Consider the following 13606-nt stretch of genomic DNA (forward strand, 5'->3'; position numbering starts at 1 on the left):
TTTTGTAAACCATGTGAGACACACTGGGGCTTTAAAGAGAGATAAACATTGCGCATCCTTGAAAGTACCCGACCACTATGTTTCTTTTTTGTCTGAAGATTTTCAGATTTCTTTCGAGGTATACCAAAACAAGCTACACTGTTTACATGTTGGTTTACTTAGTTGCTGTGCTAAATGCTCCAGGATGCAAACAAGACGGAAGTTTATTGATGTCTTGTGACGATTTTCTAAAGGCCATCGGCGTTTTTTTCCACGCTTTGTGGTTAGCGCACGCAACACCACGTGAACCAAACAAACGCGGATGCTTGCTCACTAAATTCACCCGGAAGGTTTGTTTTGTGCACTTGTTGTTTTGTTGTTGTTATTGTTGCTGTTTATCAAGGAAAGATAGCCGCGGGATAACACTTTCTGGTGTTTAAAAAAACAATGGCCATGAAGTATTTCTAAGTTGTTATTCAGTTACATTAGATGGTAAACTTAGACTGTCACCAGATGTTAAGTTGTTTATTGCGAGTAGCAATTCAAACAGATGTTTGGTTATCGATTTATCTATTTTGATTATTTATTTATAAAACTGTTCATTTACGTATTGATATGATTTGTTATTATTGTTTTTAAATTGACTAATTACTTGATTAATTAGTTAATGTATTTATTTATATATTGACTGGCTGTCTGATTAATTGACTGATTTATCAGTGTATCCTTTATTTAACGGTTAGATTCTTTCTCCCTTTCTTTGTTTTTACCTTCCTTTCAATCGGCCTTCCTTCCTTCTTTCCTTCCTTCCTTCCTTCCTTCCTTCCTTCCTTCCTTCCTTCCTTTGTTTTGACACGAATATTTGACACATCTGTCTAAAATTATCCTATTTATTTTATTGTATGTACTAATTTAATAAACTACAACTTTCAAGGACTTTGCGGCTGTGTGACAGGAAAGCGATTTAATTGTCTAACACTTTGTTGATTTGAAACAATCTTTTTAAAACGTTTTATTTCCTGCATCCTGTATACCATGGGATACTCATGGGATATCTTGTGTGGGGGCCGGGTAGCTCAGGTGGTGGAGCACTGGACTTGTGATCTTAGGGTCACGTGTTCGAATCCCGGGACGGACACGGGTCAACTTGATGTGCAGACTCAGATACGGTATCCATGTCCCATCTCCGTGTCACCACAGTGGCACGTGAAAGACCTCGGTAATTCTGCCGTAACTGAGTAAGTGCAAGTGGCTGATACCACTCTTAACGCACACAACTGCGTATCGAAAGTCGGGGTAACATCCGGGAACTTGACATGCCCCTAACGGTTGCAACGTGAGGACGTAAAACAACAGATATTATCATCTCGTGTGTCTGCATGGAGTACAGAAAAGAACAAGAAAAAAACACAACACACAACCGAGATCACGTCATTATTTTTTTGTAAATGTGAAAAGGCTGATTACAGTCACAGTTTTGGCAAGCAAAGCTAGAGTGGCAAAATAATTATGTACATGATTGTACTTGACAAGTGTTCACGCTAAACATCTCACAAACTGGTCAAAAGTAACCAGCGAAGGACACTTTAACTATGGCATCATCATAAATCAGTCACATGATGTCAGGTAAAGTCAAAACAAGGCAAAACAAAGCAGTTATATTTGCAGGGGAAAAACTGTCAGTTGAAGCAAACAATGGAACACCTTACCTTTTCATTTGCGATATTTTCGTATCTAACCGGTAAAATACCGGACATTTCCGGTGATACAGGCAATCCTCGCAGGTGAATATGCCAGTCACACCTCAACACTGAGTGTGAATTCAGGCTAAAAGCTTGATTCTCTGATAATGTACGTATTATAAGCAAACATTAATATTCCTCTCCTCAAAATATTCAAAGGAAGATTGGGCTTTATGTGTGTCTGTGTGTGTGGGTGGGGGTCGTTCGTCAGCCAGTGTGTGCATGCGTGCGTGCGTGCGTGCGTACGTGCCAGCAGCTCAGTTACCAGCCTACGCGTTTGCCGGTCTTTTCAAGAGCTGAAAGACACTATGGAATGGTACTTTCGATTTTGCGACTACCCGTTTGACAGCTTGGTGTGGTGTTGACACAGCGCCCGTTCTTGACAACTTCTCGAAGTTGGTGAGTGTTAGTTTTGAGTTTGTTACTTAAAGTGAAAGCTTAGTCATTTTTGTTTGTGTCTGAGCCTCATGCGTTCGGGAAGGGGGTGCAATAAGCGACTTAAAAATTAACTTGAAACTGAGCGAATCGGCAGTGCCAGCTTCCATGGTTATATTCCTTGTAGTGAACTACTCGTTGTCATGGTACAGGAGTAGATCGACCAGCGCTTTCATACAAGCTCCTGTGATAGCAATCTACATTTTTATGTTCTGTATTTCTTTAAATTAAGAGAAACATTAAAGTACCAGAGAGTCCAAAAGGCCGATCAATGCAAGCTAAGCTGTGCATATAGATCCTATATATAGGTCATAATTTTTTGTTCACCGTTAATGATAATTGTGTCGGCCTCTTTTAATGAAGATTTTACGGGTAACAAATGACACCGTCTTCCTGGCTCCGACAGGGTAAAAAGAAAGAGCGTGTACACACGGAAGGAGGACATTTCAGGACAATGCCTTTCGCTCATGTGTGTGCCCCCTTCTTTCTTGCAGATAATAATTATGTGTGCGCTATCATACTTTATTGTGGGTCGGTTTGCAGAGTTCAAGGCCGTCGATGCTATCTATTGTGACCCCTGCTACTCCTACTCCATGTTGGAGTGTTACAGTGGAACCCCCCTTTTAAGACCTCCAGAAATCTGTGAAATTCAGGTCTTAAAAAGGAGGGAGTCTTGAAATGGGGGTACATTGACAGAGGCTATGAACAGAAAGTCTGAAAATAGGAAGGTCTTGATTAAAAGAGGGGAGTCTTAAATGGGAGATTCCATTGTATATGGCGCTGTTATCTGTTATGCCTCCTCCTCCTCCTCCTTTACTTTATCCTCCTCCGCCATCCGGGATGTTCCCCCTGACAAGATTTTTAACTTTTGAAAGAGATGAAGATTTTTAAAAAGATTTGAAGTACAAAATGTGAAAGTGATGACGTTTTAGAACTTTCTTTTTACAGTGAAAGACCTGGTTGTAAATTGTTTTTAAGCATCGAAGTTACCATGTGAACTGACACAGGAAACAAACTTGCATCGGTATCGAATAGCATTAACACTGCTGAAGAGACGATAAACAATAATAACCAACCAACCAACCAACCAACCAACCAACCAACCAACAAACCAACCAACCAACTTCCTCCTCCTCCTCCTCCTCCTCCTCCTTCTCCTCTTCCTCTTCCTTCTCCTCCTCCTCCTCCTCCTCCTTCTCCTCCTCCTCCTCCTTCTCCTCCTCCTCCTCCTCCTCCTCCTCCTCCTCCACATCATTCTTTAAAATAATCAACACATTCTGCTCGTGCTTGTCAAGTGTCTGTGTGTCTGTGACTTCTCGCATGTCTGCTTATTCAAGAGTGTGTGGGTGTTAATGTATATACATACAAAATCCTTATTGGGAAACATTTCGCCACATTGTCATTTATCAAACAATGGTCAAGAGTTGTCACACAAGCTATATTGTCAGTACTTGCTGACTTGCATCATTCTTCATTGTTTATGTCGGAAATGAAAATAAGAGCTCAAAATATGATCAATGTTCTCGCTAGTTCATGAAAGGGGTTACATTAAATTGTTCAACGTATGTGTAGGCGTTAGACAAGCACAAGGAGATGATGATTTGAATTGGGTTGGGGGCCGGGGGGGGGGGGGCGGGGTGGAGAGAAAACCAGCAAATTAGTGGAAGGGGAGAGGGGTAGGGGTGGGTTGGTTTGGGGGGGGGGGGGGGGGGGCTGGACGCTGTTGCAGTAATAACTATGAAGCAAATGTTTTGGCCAAATAAAGATTCTGATCTCTGGTCACACACACAAACCAGAAAAAAGTCTTTCTCTTGAACAAAAAACAAAACAATTGTTCGGTGGCTGGATCCTGATGCAGTAGATAATTATGTTGAAACGTATATGCTAACTGATCACAGGTCAAACGCGGAAACCAGAAACCTTCCTGTACGACAAGAAAAGGGAAGGGTGGAGGGGGGGGGGCGGTCGGGGGGGGGGGGGGGGCAGGATGTTGATGAATTCACGATTCTTTCCAACTGATGTAAACCTTTTCGCAAATCACTATTTGTCCAGACTTTTACGTGGCGTTAGAGCGCCCTTATCGATTGTCATTGGAAAATCAAACAATAACGAGACCAAATTGTCAGCTAAACAAGTGGTTGATCAATTGTCAATACGAAAACAATAAACCGGAAAAATCCGGTTCTTTAAAACCATGAAAGTCATTGCCTTTAAAACCACAAAAGTCATTTCCTGTGAACGATGCAAATTCTTGTCTTTATCGATCGCACCAATGGATGCATGACGTTCGTAGTGTTCCAAGCGGCTGACAGTTCAGAACAGATTTACCTGCTGACTCAAGCTGCTGTACTGTCATTATCTCTCTCCACAACGTCAAGACACATACACATGTATGTGCTTAATGTTCAAAGGGGTCCATATCATTTGTCACTTATCTTTTGATACACAGTGCTCATCATTGCAATAGTTGTCCTTAGCTATTCTAACAAACAGTAAAGGATACTTGCATTGCAAGAGTGGATAAACATCAATTTTCTGAACCAAGGTTTCCTCAAGTGCACGTCGTAATGATATTTGAATGATGCAATTTATGATTTCATTTTTGTAAGACATGTTCCTCTGTGACCGGTGATACTGTGACAATCATAGGGAGCATGTCTTATGGGGGGAATATGTATTTTAAAAACTATTCACACACATACACACACACACACACACACACACACACACACACACACACACACACGAACAAACACACACACACACGCACACAAAAAACCACACACACACAAACACACACACGCACACACACACACACACACACACACACACACACACACACACACACACACACACACACACACACACACATACTGCTGGTTCTATACAAAATAAGATAAAAGTCTAGGAAGTCGTGCTAGGGGCAAAAGCGGGAAGTTACTATTCAGAGGGAGTAGGTATTGAGAATAAGGTTCGCGATTGTTTTCACTCGGTGCTTTAGTGAAATCAGTGGAAGCGAAGATGACAAGGAAGCTAAACATACTAATCAATAATCAATGGTCTTGGCCACATGCCAAATGGTTTTCCTCCAACGACTCATATGCCGTGCTGTTTCAGTTTAAAGGGGTTAAGCTTGTGGCAATAAACATTCAGAGAAGCTTTGCGTTGTTAATTTTTTATTTTTTTATTTTTTAAGTGTAGGTCGTGTTTTACTGGTTCTGGCGGGTTACCATGCTCTCGTGGGCAACCTACACACACCGTTATTTTTTTTAAATAAAAAGGTATCCTGTTATTCCCGTGTTCATGATGAACTAGAAAAGAGAAAAACAAAGAAATATTCAGACTGAACGACAGACAACAAACGAACCAGACACTGTCACGCAGATACATGCACGCAGGCACTCACGCACGCAGGCAGGCTGGCACGCACGAACACAAACTGAACACGCACGCATCCATAAGTACACACACACACACTAACACACACACACACACACACACACACACATACACGCAAACACACACACACATACGCATCACAGAACTAAGCTCAAACTGCGAAGCTCCTTTAAATCGCCATTGTCATAATAATGTCCTCGTTTAAATGTATCATCACTTCCGATAAAAGGCACGATCTCTTCCCTTCCAATTTTGGCTTTAGCAGACTAGAATACTTTGATCTGGGCTGCGTATATTTTATCACACTACCAGGAAATACGTACGAGGAAGAAAATCCCATGTTAACTTTTGCAAACGTTCGAACATTTCGAACAAAGTATACATACCAACACATTCAATATCAGATGCAGAAACCAAAGGCAGCAAAACTTAGTAGGGAGACTAGTAGTGTCAGATTTTTGAAGGAAAAGAGTGACAAAAATACAAATAGAACTTCCAGGTAGAACGATGCTTTAATCATAATAATGTGGACCACTTGTAGTGAAAAGGTGACAGATTCCAGTTAAAAAAAAAAAGAACCCGGTGACGGTCGATGAAAATTGAGTAGTATCGTCAGTCTTAAAAGTGAAAAAAAGAATAAGAAAAAAGACGCAAAACATCCTTGGAGAATCTTAATAATGTGGACAACTTGGCGTGAACATGTGACACATTTTCCTGAGAGCGAAGAAGTCTGTGACGATAGGAGAAAATCGAGTATCACTAGCAGTGTCAGAATTTGGAGGACAATAATGACAACAAGAAATTAAAAATCGAAGAAGAATAATGCTTTAATCAAAAATTATGTGGAACCCTTTGTGTGAAAAGAAAAAAAAATCCAGTGAAAAGAAAGACAAAGACAAAGAAGTCTATGACGGTCGCAGAAAATCGAGCTATGGGCAAAACGTGTTCGCCACGATGCGTAACAAGTATGACAAGATGATCAAGCGAAAAAGCAAGCAGCTGACAAGATCCACATCCATGCTCGTCATCTCTCAACAGCGAAAGCAAGTGAGTACAATTAGCATAAATTGTAGCAAAGCAAACACACAAGCCAGCAAGTAAAGAAATAAATGAGCATCAGCGCATCATCAGCATCATTAACATCATCGTTGTCATCATCATTCATGACTGATCATCATCATCATCGTGCATCATCATCATCATCATTATTCATCATCATCATCATCATCATCATCATCATCATCATCATCATCATCATCATCATCATCATCATCATCATCATCGTCGTCGTCGTAGTCGCATATGGTCGTCGTCGCATATGGTCGTCGTCGTCGTCGTCATCATCATCATCATCATCATCATCATCATCATCATCATCATCATCATCATCATCATCATGACTGATCGTCATTGACATCGTCATCATCATCATCATCGTCGTCGTCGTCGTCGTCATCATCATCATCATCATCATCATCATCATCATCATCATCATCATCATCATCATCATCATCATCATCATCATCGTCGTCGTCGTCGTCGACGTCGTCGTCGTCGTCGTCGTCGTCGTCGGCAGCGGCTGCGGTGGTGGCGGCGGCGGCGGAAGCGTAATGATCATAACATTAAAAACAAATATATTTCAACATAAATCTCTTTTGGTGTGTGTGGGTGTGTGTGTGAGTGTGTGGGGGGGGGGGGGGGGCTGTGGAGGTGGTGGTGGGTGATGTGTGTACGCACGGGAGTAGTGAAAGATTCGGCTTAGCTTCGACCTCAAAATGTGCGTTTTTGTGTCCCAGACTAACTAACTAACTAACTAACTAACTAACTAACTAACAATTACTATCAAGATGCAATACTTCAGGGATCTTAGTCGGCACTGTATTATGTAATGACAATTCTCGTCTCTTCTGCACGAAGTTGTAAACATGCATATGTACGAACTGCTCTGATGTTTTGTTTTCAATACTTATTTTCATTTCTCTGTATTTCGTTGTGGTGTTCATTTCGTCGCCTGTGAAGTTTCTTATTTTCTCAATGTGTGAATTACTTGTCTTTTGTGAGCTTCAAAGCCGTACGGGCATGCAGCCGAATACAACTCTTGAAACCTTAAAAATTTACTCTCAGTGCCAGTGGTCGCAGACTACAGGGGACATTTTCTGATAAGGTCACATATTCGATCACCTTCAACTTTAATGAACGACCACGCTATGTAACCATTATTAGCGACACTCATAGACTCATTACGATCGACACTATTTTTGACAATCCTTGATGCGAGCTCCTTGTTACATTAGTTCGGATTGAACCGATTTACCCAAGAGAAATATTCGATGACGCAACAAAAATCAGTGCAGAAGAAAACCTGTTCAGTTGTTTTGACTAAAATCAGAAAAACTATAACACATTCGTGATCGCCCGTTATGTGAAGGATTTTGTTATGTATTGTATGTATGTAAGTTTCTATTTGTGTCCCCAGAATAAGTTTCTATTTGGGACATGAAGTGGTTATGCGCTAAGACTTTGTTATGCCGGCATCGCCCATTATGTAGTCGCCATGCAGTTGCGGGTTTGCCCGTAACGGGTACCAGTGAACGAATTCGCCCCCTACAGCTTAACCCTTACACTGGTGCAATTCTGTAACACATGTTACATAGCCACTGGTGAATGAACAGAGAGAAAAATAACCAAAAACAGTCATATAGGTTTTCGCATCCATGGGAGGTAATCGGAACCGACCAAACAGACTCAGCCAGTAGCGCGACATATGTCGTGACAACCAGGTGACAGTATACGTAGTAAAGTAGCGCGACATATGTCGCGACAACCAGCCTAAGGGTGACGAATTCCGGAAATAACTCTGTCTGGTTTGTCTCGTACGGGCTGTGAAAGAGTGAATACCTTTGCTTTTTATGAGACATACAATCCACGGACCAAAACGTGACACTAGCCGCGAGGGGTGTGTCTGAAATATATATATACCCACGGAGCAAGTGTGGATTATTTGTCCTATTTACTCTTTCACAATACATACAAACCCGACTGAGTTAAACTGAAAAAGAAGCTGTCGTGGCCGGATAAACAATTAAGAAGCCGACACAGGACAGGAAAAATGCTCACATAGATATGCATCAAACAATGTTCTGTGCCTGTGGCGAGAGCCGCTGGGATCAAGTAAGCTGTCAAGTCACAGGACGGACCTCCTCAGTTCCCGTCCTTGTAAACAATTCGGCTCACCATCTCTGACTGCTCTGGCCAGGCTTTTACATGGGATAAGACTATCCAACCCCTTGGACACGTACACAAAATCAACACCCTGTCTCATTTCTCTGCAGAGTGGGATATTTTTTTATGAACTGATTTCTTGTAAGTCACTACTGTGGTTGCCGCTTTTCAAAGAAATAATTTCACTAATTAAAAAAACCCAACTGTTTTGAAGCAGATCTGAGATAGTGATTAGAACTATTTTCACGAGAAGGATTGTGCCATTAAGTCGCGAAATTTCTTAACATAGCTTATTGTCAGTCATCTAAAAGCTTGTGTTAAACCACTTACGCTAACAGATAAGAAGTACTCCGTAGCTGAAATACACTCAGAGCTGCCGTTTGGCAATGCTGAGAACTTTGACCTTCTTAGACTGATTGACCGCCTGTCCTTTTGCGGCTCCTTAGTCCTTCCTGGTCTGATTGACCGCCTGTCCTTTTGCGGCTCCTTAGTCCTTCCTGGTCTGATTGACCGCCTGCCCTTTTGCGGCTCCTTAGTCCTTCCTGGTCTGATTGACCGCCTGTCCTTTTGCGGCTCCTTAGTCCTTCCTGGTCTGATTGACCGCCTGTCCTTTTGCGGCTCCTTAGTCCTTCCTGGTCTGATTGACCGCCTGTCCTTTTGCGGCTCCTTAGTCCTTCCTGGTCTGATTGACTGCCTGTCCTTTTGCGGCTCCTTAGTCCTTCCTGGTCTGATTGACCGCCTGTCCTTTTGCGGCTCCTTAGTCCTTCCTGGTCTGATTGACCGCCTCCCCTTTTGCGGCTCCTTAGTCCTTCCTGGTCTGGGATAGACCTCTTTACATTGCATTGGCTGTCATGCTGCGAATACTGAAGTATGTGTATAATATATAAATATGTATAAGGACTCGGTGGGCGAGTGGTAACGCACTTGCGCTCGGAAGCGAGAGGTTGCGAGTTCGACCCTGGGTCAGGGCGTTAGCAATTTTCTCCCCCCTTTGCTAACCTAGGTGGTGGGCTCAAGTGCTAGTCTTTCGGATGAGACAAAAAACCGAGGTCCCTTCGTGTACACTTATTGGGGTGTGCACGTTAAAGATCCCACGATTGACAAAAGGGTCTTTCCTGGCAAAATCAGTTGTTAGGCATAGAAAAAAATTTCCACCAAAATACCCGTGTAACTTGGAATAATAGGCCGTGAAAAGTAGGATGTGCGCCGAAATGGCTGCGATCTGCTGGTCGATGTGAATGCGTGATGTATATATTGTGTAAAAAAATTCCATCTCACACGGCATAAATAGATAAGACTTCATATAACATAACATGTTATAGCACCCTTTATCCCGCATACTCAGTGAGAGACAAAGATCAACTAAGACTACTGAATCTCAGTATATCTACGCTACGGTAGTCTGATAAGCGTACGACTCATCGCAAGACGTCTTCAGTCTGCGCTTCCCGCTGTTCTCCTGAGATGACTCAGTGTAATTACCAAGGCGAGTGAACTGCCAAGAACTTATTCGTCAGTTGTGTGGTTGTTAGGAAACGCTACCGTTGCTGAGCTTTGGTTCAGTTTTGTGTGTTGCATGTAGTTGACTTATTTGTACTTTGTGGGAAGGTACCGATATTATATTTTGTAAACACAATATTTATGCTTGGACGAGAATGCAGGTGAACTTTCTAGTCCTGTCAAAACAAGTTGTTTACCATGCTGTTTTAGTGTGAGTTCGTGGCGTTCGATCGGATTAAGGGCGTCGGCACCTTTTGATGTACGTCACAGAGAACGTCACCATTCTAGTCCATGGGCGGTTCGCATATAATGTAGTTGTATCATGTTCGGTCTGGAATATTCTCGAGATTGAGTATTTACTATATATGCCAGCGCGATTTGAATGTTAAAAAAGCTTCTATTTGAGTTCTGCTACGATGTGCAGTTGTATGTATGGAATGCTAAATAAATCCTCGAACTTGTTTTCTGTTGCTGCGAAGACGGGCGACGTAGAATAAAAGAACACAACTATACGACGTTTGAGAACTTGTGGCAATCTCAAGTGTCGTGTAACAATTGGGGGCCAAGCCAAGGATCTACGTTTAACGCCAAGGGTTTTCCAGCAACAAGGACCAGTGTCAAGACAGTCACAGGAGGTAGCCATCAATCGGGTGTATCCTGAGGGATCAGTATTGAGACTACGGAACCGTGGATTCGGTGTGACTGGTGAAGAGTTTGGTAATCGCCGCAGCTCGGTACGGTGAGCGACGCCGGAGTGTATCGGGATTACAGAGGTTAGCTGCCGTTTGGACGAGACGGACTTCGTCGCGGAGCTAGTGCATTAATACTACGAAATACGACTGAGGTACGTCGTGTACGTATCGTGAGCAGAGTGCGCCGTCACGTTAGACGAGGAGGGTGGCAGCCTGCGTCCACGAAGGTGAACAGCGACAAAAGAAGCATCGGAGGTGCAGTAGAGACTGTGTTCTTTTAGAAGACTACATTCGTCTACGTTCGTGGCTGTGACAGAATACAGACGAACGCACCGGAAAAGACCAGAATGGCTGAGTTCTGGGCAAAAGGAGTTGAACTGGGACTGAAAGGCAAGCAGCTGACGGAGTTCGTCGAGTCCCAGACACGACTGCTGGCGCAGCGTGAAGAAAGACAAGCGCAGCGTGAGCGTGAAGAAAGACAAGCGCAGCGTGAAGAAAGACAAGCGCAGCGTGAAGATAAAGAAAGACAAGCGCAGCGTGAAGAAAGAGAAAGAGAAGCACAGCGTGAAGAAAGGCAAATTGAGCTGAAACGCTTAGAGCTCCAGATAGAAATGGAGACGAAACGCTTAGAGCTTCAGACAGAAATGGTGCGTGTTCAAAGTGAGCACGAGGCACCACGCCAAAGAGATAACCAGCAGCAAATGTTACACAGGGCACCGAAACTTCCAGCATTCGCTGACGGGAAGGACCAGATCGACTGCTACCTTGCAAGATTTGAGAGGTTCGCTGAGAGTGCTAGATGGCAGCGCGACGACTGGGCGATTCAACTCAGCGCACATTTGACTGGGGCAGCACTTGAGGTCTACACTAGACTCTCAAATGATGACGCCAGAGACTATGATGTACTGAAGGAAGCTCTGTTGCGTTGCTACAACTTCACTGAAAGGGGCTACCGTCAACGCTTCCGCGAATGCCAGCCATTGTCTGGAGAAACACCGAGCCAGTTTGTGGAGCGCCTGTCGTCATACCTGCAGAAGTGGGTGGAGTTATCAGGTGAAGAGCAGTCATACGAGAGTCTGCGGGACTTGATCGTGAAGGAGCAGTTCCTTAATGCCTGCCCGAAGGACCTGGCGACCCGCTTGGAAGAGCAAAAACTGCGGGGTTTGAAGGACATTACTGATGCTGCTGAGCGTTATCTCATTGCTCATGGAAGGACCCTGGGGACGTCAAAGTCATCGAAACCTTTCCAGAAGAGTGGGAACCAGGGAAACCAACCTGCCAAGGGACAAACTGAGTCCGCACCATCATCCAATGAAGGGCAGAACATAACGTGTTTCCATTGCAATGCCAAGGGCCACCGAGTCGCCAACTGTCCCCAAAAGAAAAATAACGGACATGTCAATGACAAAGCGCAAGAACATCGACGGAGATATTACGACAACAAGAGGCAAACGAGTGGCTCGAACCAACAAGTATGTGCGAGCAGCGTCATACTCCTAAGGGCTGCCGAGCAAGTGGATACACCATCGGACGTGGAAGAATGTATATCTGATGGCCAGCTTCTACTCGCCAATGGCAGGTCAATCTCTGTCGTCGCCAGCGCAGCTGTGTCAGTGTCGAACATGCCCGTGTCGAAGGGATTTGTTGAGAAGCAGGAAGTGACTGTTCTCAGAGATTCGGGCTGCAATGGAGTCATTGTCAAAGAGGATCTGGTGCCAACAGAGAAATTCACTGGTGACTTCAAGTGGACGCTCATGGCTGACAGCAAATGCGTGAAGGCACCAGTGGTAAAAATCCAGATCGATACTCCATACTTCACCGGTGAAGTTGAGGCCGTCTGCCTGAAGAAGCCCTTGTACGATCTACTAATTGGGAACATTGGGGGTGCGAGACGTCCTGATGACCCTGATGTCGAATGGAGAATGGGCGCAGCTCAGCCTGCTGTTGAGGAGGAAGACCCACTGCCATTCGCGAATGAAGATATCAGCGAACTGTTACGAGATGACAGAGCAACTGTGCATCGCCGCGACCAGCCGCAGGTTGTAAGCGCTGTGACGACCAGAGCCCAGGCGAAGAAGGACAAAACAACTACGCCACTCAGGGTCACCAACAGTTCTGCAACTGCTGTCGTGGACAGGGATCAGCTGATTCAGCTACAGGAAGCTGATTTGACCTTGACAAAGTACAGGAGTCGTCCTGTCAAGGTGATGACTAAGGGCGAAGGCACTGTGCACTTTGAAGTAAAGGCCAAGATCCTGTACAGAGTGTTCCAGCACCCGAGAGTCAACGGTGGGAAGCCATTACGTCAAGTTCTGGTGCCTCAACCACTTAGGCGCCAGGTGATGGAGGTGGCCCACGACTCTATTATGGGAGGTCACCTGGGGGTCAAGAAGACATCGGACAGAATCCAGGCTGCGTTTTACTGGCCAGGACTGCATGCAGATGTGACTCGATTCTGCCGATCGTGTGATATTTGCCAGAAAACCATACCTCGAGGAAGGGTCCCGAAAGTGCCGTTGCAGAAGATGCCTTTGATCGACCGACCTTTCAAGAGGGTGGCCATTGACCTCATCGGCGAGATCAAACCGCCAAGTGAAGCGGGTCATCGTTGGGTACTGACCCTGGTAGACTATGCAA

The 13606-nt window shown here is 44.2% G+C and overlaps 1 protein-coding gene across 5 annotated transcripts in view; it reads left to right on the top strand.

The window, feature by feature from the left end:
- The first annotated feature begins 5922 nt into the window (after nucleotides 1-5922).
- The window catches only part of LOC138958556 (phosphoinositide 3-kinase adapter protein 1-like), a 33685-nt gene continuing 26001 nt past the window's right edge, over nucleotides 5923-13606 (top strand). For all 5 annotated transcript variants that reach the window (XM_070329754.1, XM_070329756.1, XM_070329757.1 and 2 more), the window contains exon 1: nucleotides 5923-6602. In XM_070329754.1, coding sequence (XP_070185855.1) covers nucleotides 6396-6602 — 207 coding nt within the window. In that variant the 5' untranslated portion in view covers nucleotides 5923-6395. The remainder of the gene's footprint in view (nucleotides 6603-13606) is intronic.

This window comes from Littorina saxatilis, linkage group LG2 (genome assembly GCF_037325665.1).
Source record: "Littorina saxatilis isolate snail1 linkage group LG2, US_GU_Lsax_2.0, whole genome shotgun sequence".
In the NCBI taxonomy this organism is placed as follows: domain Eukaryota; kingdom Metazoa; phylum Mollusca; class Gastropoda; order Littorinimorpha; family Littorinidae; genus Littorina; species Littorina saxatilis.